Source organism: Apostichopus japonicus, chromosome 10, assembly GCF_037975245.1.
Source record: "Apostichopus japonicus isolate 1M-3 chromosome 10, ASM3797524v1, whole genome shotgun sequence".
NCBI classification, from domain to species: domain Eukaryota; kingdom Metazoa; phylum Echinodermata; class Holothuroidea; order Aspidochirotida; family Stichopodidae; genus Apostichopus; species Apostichopus japonicus.
Window position 1 is genome coordinate 5,181,261 of NC_092570.1, and position 17,966 is coordinate 5,199,226.

The 17,966-nt window shown below is 37.0% G+C and overlaps 2 protein-coding genes across 2 annotated transcripts in view; both read right to left on the bottom strand.

Annotated features, from left to right (window-relative positions):
• The window catches only part of LOC139975178 (ADP-ribosyl cyclase/cyclic ADP-ribose hydrolase-like), a 54,494-nt gene extending 53,741 nt beyond the window's left edge, over positions 1-753 (bottom strand). Inside the window, exon 1 of the mRNA XM_071982858.1 lies at positions 616-753. The gene's annotated coding sequence lies outside the window, so the exon portion shown is untranslated. The remainder of the gene's footprint in view (positions 1-615) is intronic.
• Positions 620-17,689, bottom strand: LOC139975146 (uncharacterized). Its single transcript, XM_071982788.1, has 8 exons — positions 17,282-17,689; positions 15,649-16,159; positions 14,681-14,871; positions 13,853-13,924; positions 12,925-13,044; positions 12,455-12,577; positions 10,757-10,859; positions 620-9,216 (listed from the first exon to the last, which is right to left on the bottom strand). The coding sequence occupies exons 1-8, from the start codon at positions 17,536-17,538 to the stop codon at positions 3,169-3,171; spliced, it is 7,425 nt and encodes a 2,474-aa protein (XP_071838889.1). The 5' UTR covers positions 17,539-17,689; the 3' UTR covers positions 620-3,168.
• Positions 17,690-17,966: the final 277 nt, after the last annotated feature.

Here is a 17,966-nt window from a genome sequence, read left to right on the forward strand (position 1 = left end):
ACAGGCTACAAGAAAGATCGACCCATTATGACGATTCTTATTTAAATCCATTTGTTACTTTTTATGTCGCTCAATAAATTTGGTAACACTTCTATGCATATAGTATAATTATACATATTCAAATACACAATTAGTAGCCTTTAAATATTGTACCATATTACATCTCGGGGGCTTATATAATCCAAAAAAAAAATCTGAAAGGGAAGGGACACATACCCTCCCTTAAGACTCCTCCCCAAAGTTTCCCCCACTTTCACACATCAAATCATGTCCCTGCTCACACCCCCACCCCTCTCCCTATCCCGGATCCGCGCCTCGTAAGATCTATACTGATATAAACAACATCGTTTCTATTCTGTTTTGCTTCGGACACTTTTCAAGAGAGAACGGACCTGAACATGAAAGTCTTCGAGGTGTGTGGCCGCCTACTTTATCCCTCAGCGATTGAACCACTTTCTCTACGCTGTATGTTGAATGAATTGCGTATATGCATCATACTTAGTCCATAGTATCAATCAGTAACTACCTGTGGTTAATGACTTAACGTGGTCCAAACATGGATGTACTATCATGATCAAATGGATCGAAGTTCTACCTTTATATTATTATACCTACCGAACTATAGCAGATAGTGATTCGGTGAAAAGCGTATTCTATTAATCTTATATGTTGTTGGGCGATGGCTCTAACCATACGGCTATACTTCGAGAGAAGAGAAACTGTTTTATTTCTTTGGAAGAACGAACATCATATATGCTGTGCCCACTCTCCACAAGCGACATATTAGTGTTATTAGATCGTAGAAGTTATTGTATGCCTAGTATAGCCAACTTTTCAAACTAGTGTAAAGAGGGTGTGAAAAGCCCTCAAGCGTACTATAGAACCAAAATATTGCCTAAATGACATGGCATAGTAAACAAGTACTATCCAGGTATTGTTCCCAAACTATTGTGACAATATTTAAGTTGGTCGTACCGACAACGGGTATATGATATTCCTTGAATTGCTACATAAACTTATCATCAACAGAAAGGATATCCATATGAGTGCGCCCTCAATTTTAATCGATTTTGGGTATGGTACTGTACGTACATGTTTTACTTCAAAAGTAACGAACTGTTTGCATCACTATTATGATTGAGTCATCTACCAATGAACGTACTGTAGTTCCTTTCAAAGCTTGTGTTTGCTTTTTTTGTGGTAGAAAAATTTGTTGGAAAGACACTAACCCTACCTTTAAATTGTTTGAAACGTAACAAGGCATGTGTTGTCTTCTTTTACTATTGTGCAACAAAACTGTGCACATGTGCAATGTGGATGCACATTAATAGCCAGTTACCTCTCTATTTCTCAAGTGACCAAACAATTGTGACTTGTGCAGTGAAAATATATTTTCTACATATGATCTACTCATGCACCTTCATTTTAGGTACTGAGTACTCAAACTGGCTTAAAACTGTTGGAGGTTCAAACAAATTTATGTAATTAACTTACATTTAGTCATTTAAATTTATACATATTTTACGTATAACATGTTAACACAAAAACAAACCCAAAACAATGCATAACTTTCTGAAAATGTATTCAGACTTTCTCAAAAGTTCTTCTGTACAAGAGAATTAAACACACAATATACAAAAGTTTTTTTTATATCATAATGACACTTGTTGACTGTAACATAGCTGTGTGGGTAATAAGAATAATCTTTAATAACTGATCATAACTCATCTATTTTGTCACCAAACAATAAGAAATACATGACAGATCTTATTCAACTATGTCATCTCTGTGAAATTAAAAGTTAAAACAATAATTGCCAAGAATAGCAAAATACAATAATCGGTTGGTGATTTTTACACATTTTGAGATGATCTAGAACAATTATGGGATGGCCAATAGAGAAGCAGCTCATTTCCTATTGTTATATGTGCTGACCTGCTATCTTTTTAATTTCTAAAAAGAGATGTTTTCTTCATTTATTTTCCCTTTAAAGAGAAAAACAACATTTAAAACAACTGTTTATGTATGGGAAAAAAGCCAATGTAGGTAAATATGTGAAAGTAAGATGGCCTGAATGTTTGATTCAAGCAGGAGCTTATTCCTAGGTAAACTTGAAGAGGCGAAGAAGACCTGCATGGTTCGATATGCCAATGTCTTAATCTCACTAAATAATTAATTCAATTATACACCACAATTGATTGGATTACATAATCTACATAAATGTCAATGAAGGAGAGGTAATATTTTTTTTTTCTTCAAAATTTGATGACGTGTCCTTTAGTACAATCTCCCCACCCTCCAATAACCATTCAGCATTTATCTAACTGAAGAGCTTGCATGGACTGGAATGTATACTCACATACTCTTACTTTGGCAAAAATAATCGTTTTCATTAGTCATTGCAATGAAAAAAATTAAACAATGTGGCCTAAAGTATCAAAATTAAAGACGAAGCAGCGACCATGCAAAATATATTGAAAACTGCAAGATCTTTACCTTAATCGTTAAGGTTTTCTCAAAAAATTAATTAATTTCGAAACTGCAAGGTTATTTGCTCAAACTAAAGCCACAAGCATATTTTCGTCCAAATTATATTTTTTTTTAAAACAGTGGAAGCACAGCGCACCCCTTTATATTCAACACCTTGTTTCAACAACTAACCTAATCCTGTTTTCATGTTGTCATAGGTGGGCTAAGGGCCTTACAATTGACACATAATTTATGGAAAGGGACAACTTGAAGAAGTTATCACCTAATGTGTTGCTACACCAAGGTTGAATGAGCACACTGCCTTACTGTAACGGTATGCCAGGGCTACAACCCCATTTGAGGAGCCTTGAGAAGAACCTAAGAATGATTTCCATCTATATCTCAATACAACACACACTACCATCATCACAGTACAAAGGCACTGCCTAGCAGAGGTACAACAAATAGAGCAAAGGAGAAGAGGAGGCAGCACATGGATAAAATCGCTTGATTAAATAGATATTCTCGTTGACATAATGAATTCAGATTATAGTGCTACAAAGTGGACAACACTTCACAATTTGTGAATTCCATTGAATGACCTTTTTAATGCATTGCTGTCACTGTACAAATCATAGAAACATGATTTACATGTTGAACTTAGATATTACAATTATAAAAGCTACCACCTATCTTTTGTTACAAACACCACCAACTCCTAGATTTGTTTGGAGGAAGTTCTTTCACTTTGTCTTGATATATGAGATCAAGCATTTCCTCTTTATCTCTTTGCTTTAAGTAAAAGAATGGATTGCTTTCTTTTACCTGTATAACACCCCTATACCTATCCCATTCTCCATCAGAGGCTGTTCTCCTGTAGTCCCTTCCTCCATGTCTCCATGGCTCCCTGTAAACTGTTTGCCTGTTTCTGTACCGTTGTTCTTCACGCATCTGGCTTGTGCTACCAATGTTCTTTTCACACAGATTTCCGATTGTCTTACTGTCACGTTCATTGCCAAGTTTTCTCACTGCATTCATTTCTGATGATGCTGACACTTGGTTTGTTTGGTTTCTCTGCTGTACAGGTGCTTCATATGAGACCTGATTATTTACAACTGACTTGAGCAATAATTCTTTAGAGTCCTTCTTATGGCTTGGAATTTCTTCACCAGCTGTTTTGTTCTCGTCTCGACCAATCTCTCTTTCATAATTATCTGTGTGGTCAGAGGGAGGAATCTTAGCTTTTGTATATTTCATTTCTTTATCCACCACTTTCTGGTCCTCGTCTTCTTTTGAATTATGAATTGCTTTGCTATCCATATAATCCTCCCAGCTGTCAAACAAAGAATATGCATCCACATTACCAGATGAATCTGAAGAGCTCTCTTCCCCAGTTTCTTTTCGACTTGAAAATCTCTCTGAATTCGATGATGATGAAGTGGAGGATGGTCTTTTCCGTTTCTGTCTTCCCTTGGCCTCACCAGTCCTTGATGTACTTTTCTCAGATGATTTACTAAGGGACTCATCTGAATCACTACTACTTGATGAATTGCTGGAGGACTGAGAGGAACCTGAAGATGAGGAACTTTTACTAGATTGAGAATCGTCAGAAGATGGTGTCGACAACATGGCAGCAGTTTCACCCTGTGGGTCCACTTGTTGTACAGGAATATTATCACTGACGTTTTCCATATGTTTGATATTTTGCTGTGGTTGGTGTAACTTTGCTGTTTCTGTTTCAGATATCTCTGAGGCACTTTCTGAACTTGAAGAGGAAGAAGAACCACTGTCAGCAGATCTGCTAAATTGTGATTCACAGCCACCCCTTAATCTTAAAACTGGAGTTTTTACCAAATGACAATAGTCTCTGTGAAAATGTTCTTGCAAATGACAGTCTGAGAATTCCACACAGTCAGTGAGGGTTCTATTTTTTCCTTCATGGCTTTTGTATCCCGACTTCTCACCTTTCTCATGCTTGCTTGCACCTTTTGATGTCTTGCTGGTACTTAATTTCCTCATCCTAGTCTTACCCTGGTTAAAATTTCCCTCATCTTCTGAACTGTCACTTTCAGATTCATGCCTCTCTTTGATCTCTTCCTCTTTACAAGATTGTTTTGATTTCTTTCTAGAGTCACTCTTCATCTTACTACTCCTTTTCTCAGGTGTCCTCTTGGCATGTCTTTTTGCATCCAAAGACTCCTCCGAGTCTGATCTCCGTTCACGGGTGTCTTTTCTATTTCTGCTGCCATCGATACTACCATCCTCAATTGTTTCAGAACACCGTTTCGTCTTATGAAAAGTTTCTTTCCTTGAACCTTTCCCTCTTCTTTGCCTCCTATCATCTTTCTCGGGACTCCCAGAGCTACTGTAATAATCATCTGCAAGGAGTCGTAGGGCACTCTCTTCTAACTCTGCTGACCTTGAAGTTGCATCACTGCTATTTTTCTGATCTTCAAAAGTAGAACTACCAACTGAGGAGAGCTTTCTCTCTGATTTGTCATTCCTATCCTCCCATCTTGATGACCGAGAACTAACTTTACGTCCTCTTTTATTGTTCAAATCTGACGTTTCAGTTTTGGAGGAAGAATGATTTCTACTATCCACAGATCCCTTCTTATGCACTGAATCCATCCTTTGGACAGGTGGATGATTTGCCAGCAACCTATGTTCATTTTCTGAAACAGCATTGGAAGGTAACTGTACAACATTGATATTTACATCTGATGAAACACCCTTATTTCCTGGAGTGAACCCTTCTTCCTGAGACTCTAGTGGGTCCAAATCTGCCCACTTTCCAAACCTATTTTCCAAAGCTGCTTTAATATCCTGTTCTCGTAACACCTCCAATGGTTTTCCAACATTCCCTTTGTGTTGCTCTAACTTCTTTGCATGTCCTCTGCTTAAAACTTCCGATTTCTCTTCCAAGTTTATGTTGAGATCAGTACCCTTTGGCAACTTTTCAGACTGGCTTTTATTGATCACTTCATTATGCTTTCCTACAACTTCTTTTGAAGTTTTACCTTGTGATTCTGTTTTGCTGGTTTTCTTGGAAGAATTTATTTCCTTCTTTTGCACTTCTTTTTCTTTCTCTTTTGTTTCAAGCTTGTCTAAAGAATCATCTAAGTGGTCGACAGAAGAATGAGAGTCTCCATTTCGTCTCTTCCTTGATGAAGACTTCTTCTCTTCTGCTGACGAATACTGCAAATCTTGTTTTCTGTCTTCATCATCCTGCTTTCTCGACTTTTTACCTTTTGGGGACAAAGACCTTGAAGGAGATTTTGCTGAATGTTGTTTCTCTTTGAAAGATTCTTTGTGCTTTGTCGCAACCGGTGATTGTTCCCTACGGGATGGTGTATCAGATGACTTCCTACTTTTTCTTTTGTTTGTTTTGATCTTTGAGTCAACTTCAGGGAGTGGCTCCTTCAATTCAGGTGAATCATTCTGCTTGCTAATTTCTGGGCTGAGTTTCTGCTTTCTGACCTCTGAATTTTCATCAACATCTTCATTATCTGTCACAGAGGATTTCAAATGTTTCTCCTCTTTTCTTGATGATCTCTTATCTTGGTCTTTTCTGTCTGGGGAAGTGGAAGGCAATCGGTTCTTTGCCTTCAATGTCTTGACGTCTTCTGAATCTTCCTGTTTTTCCTTCTTATGTTTCTTTCTTGATACAGAGGACTTGGACTCAGAGCTATCTATCTCATGGTTGTCCTCATTCACAATCATCTGACTAGGTGAAGCTGCACTATCTTTCTTCTTCTCAAGGGATTTTTTCTTCTTTTTCTTTTTGGAACCTTTTTTTGAAGGAGGAGACTTGCTTTCCTTTGCATTTTTTTCTTTCTTCTGTGAGACTTTAGTTAGAGAAGTGGAAGTGGGTTCCCCCTTATCAGACTTTGTTACTTTCTCTTTGTCATCTTTAGAGGTTGTTGCAGTCATTTTACCAGTATCACCTTTTCCAGAGTCAACATTATCTGACATATCACCTCGCGGTGATAACAACACAGCAACTTTGGTTTCAACTTGTTGTCCAGGTGACTTACTTTCTTTTTTAGAACTGGATGAAGTAGTCCTGTGCCTTTTTCTTGACCGTTTAACCTTTTCTGTTTTCTCTTTACCCTGTGGTTTCTTCAGCTCACTTGACTTGTCAGGAATAGCCTCTTCACCTTCAGGTGTCCTTTTGTCTGCAGACTTCCGTTTCCTTTTCTTGTTCTGGTTCTTTTTCAATTTACCTGTTTTATTACCACCACCACTTTTCTTATTTGCTGCAGAACTGCTTCTTTTTCCCGTTTTCCTTTTTTGTGTCTGACTTCTCCTTTTTTGTGACAATTTACTTTCATCTTCCATTTTTTTAGTCTTCTCCTTGTGTACTTTATCTGGAGATGATTCAGGGTCTGAACTACTACTGCTTGATGAAGATGATGAAGATGAAAATGATGATGACGAGAAGGAGGATGAAGAGCTAGAGGACCTTCCCCTCTTCCTATGTCTTTTCCTATATCTTTTCCTACCTGTGGACCTCCCTTCCCCCTTTTTTATCTTAACATTGTCATTGGATGCTGAAGAGGACGTTGAAGAAGATGATGAAGAGGAGGATGAGGAGGAGGACGAAGAATCAGAGTCTGATGAACTTGAAGAACTAGAAGAGTATGAAGTTGAACTGTCTCTTTTACCTTTCCTCAAATGTTTCTTGCTTTTCTCTTTCAATGCAACCTTTTTGTTTTTCTTAACAATGTCAGATTCACAAGATGAAACACTAGAGGAACGATGTTTACTGCTCTTGTCATTTCTCCTTTGAGATCCTGCTGTTGATTTCTTTCTCTTGCTACTCTTAGAGCTTTTTTCCTTCAGTTTCTTTCCACTCTCTACGTTGGAAGACTTTCTTTCACTACTTCCAACTCTGTTCTTTTTGTTTTTAATTTTTCTCTCTTTTGAAATTGGTTTTTCTTGACTGCCTTCTTTTTCTTTCGAGTCTTGTCGTTTTACAGTCTCTGAAGATGTTCTTCTTCCAGGTTTCTTATCCTTGGCACCTAACGGGGAGATCAAATCCTTTCCAATATTCATCTCTTTCTCTTGAAAGCCATTCTCTGCAGCTTCACCTTTCTTACTGCTACTTTCAAGATCATCTTTCCCTATCAGTTTTATACTTGGCAGATCCTCATGAGCAGCTTTATCTGATGGCAAAGATTTTCTTTTCAGATAAGTGGTTGATTTTTCAACATCAGGCAGTGAGTAAGATGCTAATGTTTGTGTGGTATTCTCTAGGGCAGTCTGCTTTATTGCATCATCAACAGTTGTTGGTAATGTGCCTTTATCGACACTATTTGTATCTTCTATTCCATGTTTCCCCTCCATGCTGTCAGCTATTGTTATTCCTGCTCTAATTCCATCCATTGATATATTTGCTGCATCTTTGACTTTCACTTCTTTACTTAACTTTGAAGACATTCCATCACCTGGTCTTTGTAAATTATTTTCACCTTCAGTGCTCTTACTTGGGCTTTTGGTAAGCTCAAATGGACTGTTGTTCTCTTCCATTTTCCACACCATATCCTCAGAACTTGCATCCTCATCATTCCTGATTTCATCTAAAACTCTGGACCTGGCAGTCTTCCCATTGCTTCCAGGAATTAAATTTTCTGAAATCATGACAAGGCTATTTTTATCAAGAAACTCATGAATTTCTGTCTTTTTCTGTTGCTGATCCTTTCCTTTGTCCTTGTCTTTAAGTATCTTCACTGTCGTGTCATCTTGTCCATCCACTTCGGTCTTTTTCTCTTTCCTATCTCTATTTTTTCCTTTTTTTTTCTTATGGTTATCTGTTTTGCCAGTCTCAAATTTATCTTCATGTTTGTGATCTTTGTTAGTCAGACCTTTCTTCGTGACGTCTTCACTTTTGGATATTTTTCTCTTTCTTTGCCCCTTTGACTTCAATGATTTTCTGCCCTTTGTGGAACCACGGCTATGTGACCTTTGTCTTTCAGGACTAGGGGAAGATGAAGACCATGATGAAGAGGACCTTGATGAAGATGAAGAGCTGCTGGAAGAAGATGAAGAACTTGATGATCGTTTACTTCTTTGTCTGCTCCTTCCGCGAACACTACTTTTTGCCTTCCTGGTGACTTTTGATTGTTTCTTGCTGTGTTCACTATCTAACTTTGGATTTCCCTTTTTCAGATTTAGAGTATCCAGATGTTTGCTCTCTTTTTCTGTCTGTGTTTTCTTACTAGACAAAGTTTGGGTCTTGGGAGTGTCATCAACTTCACTATTCTTTGGAGAGCTCTTAATTTTAGATAAAGAGTCACTTGTCCTCTTTTTCTTAATTTTTGGAGAGACAAAGCATTCACTACTAGAAGAGTTTCTTCTACCACCTTCTTTCACAGGTTTCCTTTTCGCTTTGAGTTTTTCTTTAGGCACCTTGCGTTTACCTTCATCGACTTTATCCTTTGCCATATGTTGGTCAGTGTCCGATGAATCTGAATCACTGGAAGTATAGTTGGAGGTTTTCGATTCTCTTTTCTTACGTTGTTTCAAAGTTGTATCCTCTTTTCTTTTTGAATGTGCCTCCCCATCAGGTTTCATCTTTTTGTCTTGTAGATCTGAAGATACACTTCTCTTCTTTCTTACAGGTTTACCTTCCAGACTTTTCTTCCTCTTCTTGGCAGGTTTTTCGGATGATATTAAATCCATTAAATCTACAGCTGAAACTTGAACATCTGCAGGATCAATCAACTGATCTTGTTTCGATTGTTGCTAAAGATTTTTATTTTTTAATTCGTAATTTTAAAGTTTAATATATAGATTATAATATAGTCATATAACAAAGAATAAAAGCAGGTAATACATCACCAATTCAGGGGAAGTCATCAATAGCATTACAACAGCGAGAAAATGGATCCATTTGTCAGATTTGACCAAGATGGCAGATGAAGGTGTGGAAAGAAAACAGAAATATGATTTGTCACTTTGCTATTGGAAAAGAAGAACTGTTTCAGATGCACTGCCAGCGGGGGAACAAAGCACACAAATAAAAAAGTTGACAAGAAAAAAATGACCTTTAAAGGAAGCACAAGACATTAAATATCCCAGACAGAACTACCTAAAGCCATATACTAATTTAATCACAATTTTAAGAGAATAGTGTCTGTATTATGAGCAGAACAAAACCCTTGTTTTCTAAGAATTGGACACATAACTGTCTGTCAATTTGTTTTAAATGCTTAACTTCACTTCACTATGAAGATTTAACCTGTTGCACAGTGTTCTTAAGATTCTCATCTACAGAAAATGAGCCAATTATTTAACAGAAGTATTGCTATCACAGTTTGCAAATGTAACAAAATAACACATTGTTAAGGAGGAGCCAAAAATTGTAACCACATAGTTAGGGGAGCATTGCAAATCTAACCGCCGAGTCCGGACAGGTGGATTTTTCCGCGGCAATAATGAGCACAGCCACAAGCAGAAAATGAGTCACAGTTGAGTGTACACTGTTTCCAAACTACCCTCCATGCTATACAATTACATTCACCGCCGCATTTAAGCTTTTACTATGCTGATTTGAACACAATAATTGAACTTTCGAGTAGCCGATTTTCACGATCGTTGATAAATGATCAAGAAATTTTATTTGTAAGGTTTGATAACGTGCAAGATTTGCAAGAATTATTTAAAGTATCAAATCTCGGACATTTGGTAGTGGCGGATTTTAGTGTATTATAAGGCAATTTGCAAACAGCTCTACTGATTGTCAAAACCCTTTAAGTTTATCCGCTTACTTGGCCAAGTTTGCTCATTGTTTGTGAACAATGAGCAGCTTTGTGTTGTCATGACACTGTGCTTATAACTCAGGCTGGCTATCAGCTGGTGTGCATTCAGCCATGTGACCAATATGCACTATGCATAATGAGCAAGTGGTGCGAGATTTCCGCCGGCCTGGACATGGCGGTAAGATTTGCGAGGCTTCCCTTCAACAGGTTCAACAGGTGTGCTTGCAAGCTTGAGAGCAATCGTGTTATTTTAGTTCAAAAATTGTTAAACAGTACAGATCATGCTCATTATGACCTATATGACAGCCCCTCTATCTGTAGAAACTGGAGAGCTCATTATCTTTGAACATATTCACGGTTTTATCAGTGTAACATAAGGTTACACTGCAATGCAAAATGCAGAAACTTTATTTTCAGATGAATAAATTATATTTTTTACATTTCTTCTCTACACCACATCAGATTATGATCAATTCACAATGTACAATACATCTGAAATGTTAAGAACCGTTAAATATGCTCACCAATCGTGTTAAGCTTTTAACAGCCATATCCATGTTGGGGTTGATATCTACAGCACTCTGATAGCATTCTTTTGCCTTCTCTATGTCACCCTCGTCCTCACATCTGAAATATAAACCAAAATACACTTAGCCAACAAGTAAGTTTGGAACTCTAAAGTGCAAATTACTGATAACCGATTATCAATTTTGATAGTGAATGAATATCAGTTTGAAAAGACAAATTTCATGAATTCAATTTTTAAAGATTTCTTTCAAGTTACTGGTTCCTTTACATAAGGCTGTCATGTGACTGATAATGGTAATCCATGCAAAAACAGCAATAATCAGCATTTTATACTTGCATCTATGGCTAAGTGCTCATCATAACAATCAGAATTTCCAATGAAGAATAAATTCAAGAGCAATGCATTATTCTCATTGTATGAAAACATACAAGCTCCATTAATGGGTGACTTCATGCACAAATATTTAATTTGAGAAACGACACTTTAAACATCTGAGACTCATCAATTAGAGTAGGTGGACTATTTTAGTATAGTACACAGACCCTATAAGGAGACACATATCCAGCCATCATGACTGGTCTAGGTGAAAGAAATATTAACTGTCATAAAAAAATATCCCAAACAGCTACGAAAAATCTGATTCCGCTTGGGAGATATCAGAGACAATGTATGTTATGTTTTTCTTTATTTATTACAATGTTTAATTTCTGTAATGGAGATCAGTTTGCAAATGCACAATCTAAAATATTGAGGCTCTTAACATTATCTAATGATGGCATTGGCTTCAGTGACAACACCTTTAACATATTACCTTAAAAATATGGAAACAAAAGCAATGATAAAGTGAGAGTGTTTCTGAACCTAGTGGCACTACATATGACATCGCAGATTTACAAAATGACAATGCCCAGAATTGACATTTAAAATAGCATCTTCTAAATAAAGGAGAGCATTTCTAAGCTGTTGGAAGAGTTTGTTCTTCACAATGATCTCTGTGAGATAAGATTTAGATGATGATTTGGTCTGTGTCTCCTTAAGTCCATAGCTCAGAGGATACTCAATAGGATTTTTTTTTTAATTGTTATCATTTTTTTATTTTTTTTTATATAAACATCCGGACGATATCTTACAAATTTGTTAAACAAATGGTTTTGCATTTCATCCATGGGTTTTCTGTTGGGTTATTTTTTTATTCTTTCAATGGGACTCTAACATAGTAAAAAATAACATGCTGCCTGAGCCACCTCATAGTGAGTCAAAATATAACTTTTTGTACCGTACAGCCGATACTCATTTCATAGCGGTTCATCTGCAGTGCAGAGTTTTTTCTGGTTGTTACTTGTATGTGCTTCATGACAAACTACTTCTTTTTGACCAGCACATCTCTGTATATGCAACACTGCTCACACTCAGATGGCAATCAGGAAATATATTATCCGATATCGCATCGAGAAGTGCGATGCAAAATTGGAACAAATGCTATACAAGTGCATGTATAGTGGGATGTATAGCACTTAATGTTCACAGGAAAAATAGTATTTTATATAAGCGATGAAGTTAAGAGACTTCAATGATGCTGCAAAACTTTGAAAACTCAATTGTTTACCAGCAATGTTACGTCAGACTATCATATATAAACGTGTCATGATATCCATGTGATAAATTCAAGGAAGTAATATACATTTAAACTCACTGTTTGCCTTTCTCCACCAAAGTTTCACACATATACTTGTTGGCATTCTTGTGGCTTGAATTTACCCGTAGCGCTTCACCAAAGTCTTGAAGAGCCTTGGAAAGGTTTCCTCTGTTTGCATACCTGCCAAACAAAAAGCCAACACGCCTCATTTATATTCTGTTTGTTTAAACTCTGTACATACCTGTTGCCACTCATTTTAACAGCTTAGGGTGTACAAGCAAGTGAGCATGTAGCAGACTACAGAAGATCCATTTAATTTTTTATCTTTGGGGTGGGGATATGCAGAGAATTACCACCTACTGGAACTTAAACAGAAGAAAATGTGAGGTCATAGTCGGTTCTGGACAAAATACACCAGGATGGTCATGCATGGTCGAAAGTGAATCATTTTATCATGATTGAAACATAGTTTTTGGCTTTTGAATCTGTGAAAGCTATCATTAGGAGTACACAAAGCAAGTACTTACAAAGCTCCCCGGGCAACGAAAGCTTCAACATTATCCACATCGATCTCTAGGGCTCGATTAAAACACTGAAGAGCTTCCGTGTACTGACCATTCTTGAAGAAGTTCACACCTTTGGCAACGCTACCAGAGATGAACAATGATATATAATATTATTTTGTGTTTGAAAGAATTTACAGTGAGACAACATCTGAAAATATGATTGTTTTATAGTGGCTATGGCTGAAAAATCTTGACAAAGAAATTTGTTTACTTCAACTACTAACTTTTGACAGATAACACAGAGTATATAGTCTGTTGTTAACTATTTTGTAATCATTCCATAATACAAGCAGAATAAAATTGCTTCAAACTATGTTCTCTTTGAGTTACTACCATGTGTTCAAAAACTTTGACACTGCAAACCTAAAAACGAACTAACAACAAGTTGGTAACATTTTAGCACCGCACCCCCCCCCCCCCCCTGCCCCTGACCTACTTCAGGGTCAACACTCATTTTCTCTTCCTTTCATCTACCATACTCAAGGCTGACATCTATAATTCCAGGCTAATTTGCAAAATCCACTATAGAATCTCATCGTTTCTAATGTTATGTTGAAGTTTCTAAATTCAGTTTCTTGCTGAATTCAAGATAATATCCCTACATCAATCACTGATAAGTATCTTGTTAAATATTTGCATGTTTTCTGTTAAAAATGAAATTTTGTTTTCTGTGTTCAATAACTCAGACTGCAGTTATATAAAGAATGAGTTTGTATAAACAGACAGAATGGCATTTCATTCACAAAGTTTACTGTTAACTTCCACCTTTGCATGAAGTTACAGATAATTTGTGATAACAAAAACTTCTCCCTGTGACATGACAGTCAAAAAAATATCTTCAATCTCCTTTGTTGAGACACAAAATCAATGAAAACCAAACGAAACTAACCTTTCCATTGCCCATAGCTCTGATTGCTTCTTTCTGAGCTTGTGGCTAAAATCACTGTCTTTAAAGTTAGTTCTGTAGATAGAGAGAGAGAGAGAGAAAACCCTCCTTTAGTATATCTTATACATTCTTCATGAATGAAAATCACAGCTCATTTCTCAATTGAATACGGTACTTGACAGGACCTCCATTTAATAACAAATTTCCTTACCGAACAACCATGTCAACTTTATGGATTATCAATATAACCAGTGCCAGACAAACAGGTTGGAACGTTCAATCTTAGTTTGTAAACATCACCTGAACAGACTGAGCCTCTTTTTCTAATCGATGAACATTTCTGCTTATTGAACCTTAAATTTGTAATACTTCATTTTCACTCATTCTTCCTGGAATTTAATTTTGTTTTTTGACTGTCTTGGTGGAATACTCAATGTTTTTGCAAAATTTAAAATATTCTTGATTGTCAGAATGTGCTCGATAAAATGCTCTTTGCATAAAATCACTTTAATTTTGTATTAAAAAAAATATGTAACCAAACAAATAGCTAATAAACAGTACCATACATGTATGCAGTTTAATAGCAAAAATATGACAAGTGGTAATTATCAAATACCCATGCTATGAGAAATCTTCAACTGACTTTTTAGCTAAAATTTTATTCAGGAATGCAGCCCTAACACTGGAATTAATTCCAGATTAAAACAGCATTAAATATAATCTCCTGCAGAATACTGTGGTCCACACCATGCTTACCAAAGTTTGTAATCGATAACTTTTTCATTTTTCATTAATTGTTGTTAAGAAAATGTGTTTTTCACATAAACAAACCTCTGCAAGGCTCTCATACTGGTTGGTGGATCATTTTCAATTAACTTGAGCTCTTTAGTAAGAAGTTCCACACTGCTGGGATTGTCAAAGCCAAGTGTATCGATCAGTAAATCATTGTACGTCTCATCACTCTCCTCTTGGATCAAGGACCTCCGATAATGAACGGGTAGCTCGTCATCCGACAACAGACCCTTTAGGGAAGAGAGAGCACAATGTTAGAAAAACCAATACAGAAACCCTGTGTACTGTAGGTAGAGGTACAGTATGAAAGTTAGAGAGCCTAACTCATCATCCCTGAAAATTCTGTTGGGATGGAAAAAATCATGCCATCTAGCTCTTATAGAGCAAACCATGTTAGAGAGAAGATAACATATATAATTTGTTACTGTTATTTCATACCAACATGTTCAGAGGGTGGCTATTGATACCAGTTCTGTACATTGGATCTCGGACGAAGCAACTGTTTGTAATGTCAGGGAAAAATTTATCTGGTGTTGCTTGATAAGTTGCTGTACATGTATAAAGATGTTTAGCAGTTTTTGTACAGAGGAACTATAGTAATTTATGAGAGATAAATTAGCAGCCTTCAAACCTGGTACACAAATCTAATCACTGAATTAGTCCCTGAATGTCTGCCAAAAACACAGTTATTGCTCTTGTTTATTGTGTACAGCTATGGATACAGTTATTGCAGGGTTTCTGTACTAATTGGCTAAATAGACTTTCAACCTTTTAACACAATTCTCAAAAAGCTGTGTACCAAGATGACAAACTCCATACAAGGACAGTCTACTCTAGTTCAATGCTGGGTTGCATGCTGGGTAAATTGTTCAACCTCTACCATTGAGGAGCACTGAAAAAGAGATACATGTTTCAAGATACCATTGCATGCCTATACTGACTACCTTTAAGGACACATGACGGTGAGTATTTCTCTACATCGCAGAGAAGGGAAACAGACAACTTACCAAAATCTTATCATCTCGAACATCTGTGCCATTCTTGAGTGAGATGATCACCTTTTCCTCCTTTGGGTCAACCTTTGACACCATCCCACGGACTATGTCATCTGCCCTAAAATCGTCTAGTTGAACCTTTTGGGAGAACCTATCCCCTATGTCAGCAGCTGGCAAGAGTGCAATGACATCACAATCTTCAATGTATCGGCTATATTCCCCACAGACGCACAATAACTGTAGGAACATACCAAAGTCTTTCACGGACTTGACTTTCCCGATGACGATGTCCCCTGCCTGCAAAACACCGAAGAGATGTTTCTTCCTGTATTTTGACGGTATTTTCATAAATTGCTCCAAAGGAGGTAAAATTGCAAAGTAGTCAGACTTTTCAGCTTCTGAAACATGCAGCTTTTGCTTTTCCTCTTCTTTCTGGACATTCTCTCTGGGAGAGGTGTGCTGTCTGAAAAGTATGTCTGCTTTCCTGGCCACAAATTGCTCCAATTTGGAGTGTAGAATCGACCTTCAAATAAATACAACGGGGGATAAAGAGATGTGTTGATACATTATTGATACACTGATACATTATGACACTGATACACAGAAATAATTCCAAAAAGAAATATTTGAAGTCTCAACGCTACTTTCAGTTAAACAATTTGAAGTGATTGGCATTTTTCAGTGAAAGGATACAGAAGTACAACGACCATCCAACAATAAAGGCAGACCATACAGTAGCCGATTGTTTTGTCTAAATTATGTATAAAGTAATCCTCTTCTGAAGGAGTATTCAACATTCTTAGAAGGTGGACAGAGAGCAATGATATGCATTCATTTCTGAATAATCTTTGCACCAGATACATTATATATGAAATGTGATGTAATAACTACACATTTTTGTTTACACATACCTCAGGAATAGTTTATTCACAGTACTGTTCAGGCCTATCCCAACTCCAGCTTAGGCCTAAGACTAAAAAATAAGTGTGCTAGCTAGTCTCTCAATTGATGGGTTTGAAAGTGAATCAAATGCTGATGTAACTTTGCAAAGCTACATCTAAATTACCTCTACCCAGTCCTTCCTCCCCCCACCCCACCTCTTCTGCTTGTCGTTTTTTCTTCTAGCATAAGAGCATAATGCTACTTGCTTGTAAAGAATGAAGAAACAGTGCCAAATCATTTTCTTGTCCTCTTTTATTGTACTTGTTAAATCTGCATCTTCAAAGCATATGATACTACAAATTATAACAAATTTGAAGTCGTCCAAGAGCGGTTCAGATGCATTCCATTTATTTATGTGGACTGCACGGTTGAAAGGTAGACCATCAGCATCAAGGGGACGTGAAGACCCCCCCCCCCCACCTCCACTGTCTACAGCAAAATCAGTTTCATCACAATTCTAATAGTCCAAGAAAGAGAGGAAACTTTTAGACAATGAATACAAACTGTCAATGCAAAGTTTTGAGTGCACCATACTTGAAGCCACACTGCTTCTGACATTGTTTTGTGGAGGGTTTATTCAGTATTGACTATGCATAGCTTAGGCTAAGTCCCTAACTTATACCTACCTTATAATATTACAATAACGTTTTGATGTAGGGAATCAGGGTAGAGATGAGGTATGTATAACGAAATTTTAACTTACATATGCTGACTGCTGTCTTTTGACAGTGGGTCACCACTCTGGTCACTAGATTCACTGGCTGGGCCGACATTAAATGTTGAATGTAAGGGAGGCTGTCGGCTAGATTCCGGCCCATCTTCTGGGGTATGAGAGTTGTTCACGTATGTCACCTCGTTAACGTTAGCGAAGAACTCGCTTCCTTGCTGGTCTAAAACGATGTCTCTGAATTTAGTTCCTCTACCTTTCAGAACTCTCTCAAATAAGGCACTGCTCATCATATCTACTGCATGAATTTTCCAGCCTTTCTTTGTCAAAATTACCGACGAAATATTACATGGTATTTGCTCACTATGCTGAGTAGAAGGCTGCCATTTTGAGTCTCGTTCGGGGATAATGATTGGAAAATACAAATGTTTCTCTCTTGGATAATAAATACCTTTAAAATGAGTAAAATAATCGAAAGTAAATTTTAAACAACTGTGATTATTTTTGCACCTTCTCTTTTATTATGAAACTTAAATGTGTCTTTCTTTTCTTTCTTCCTGGAAGCATTTCTGTGGCATCGTCAACGAGTTTCAACTAAACATCATGGGACGCCAATTAGTCCTTACCCGAAGACAAGTTTACGTGTACTTCTGCAGAGAAACGATATGTCCTCAAATAAAAGAGAACACTGCAGCAACGTAGGGAAGAAGTCGCGATAGAA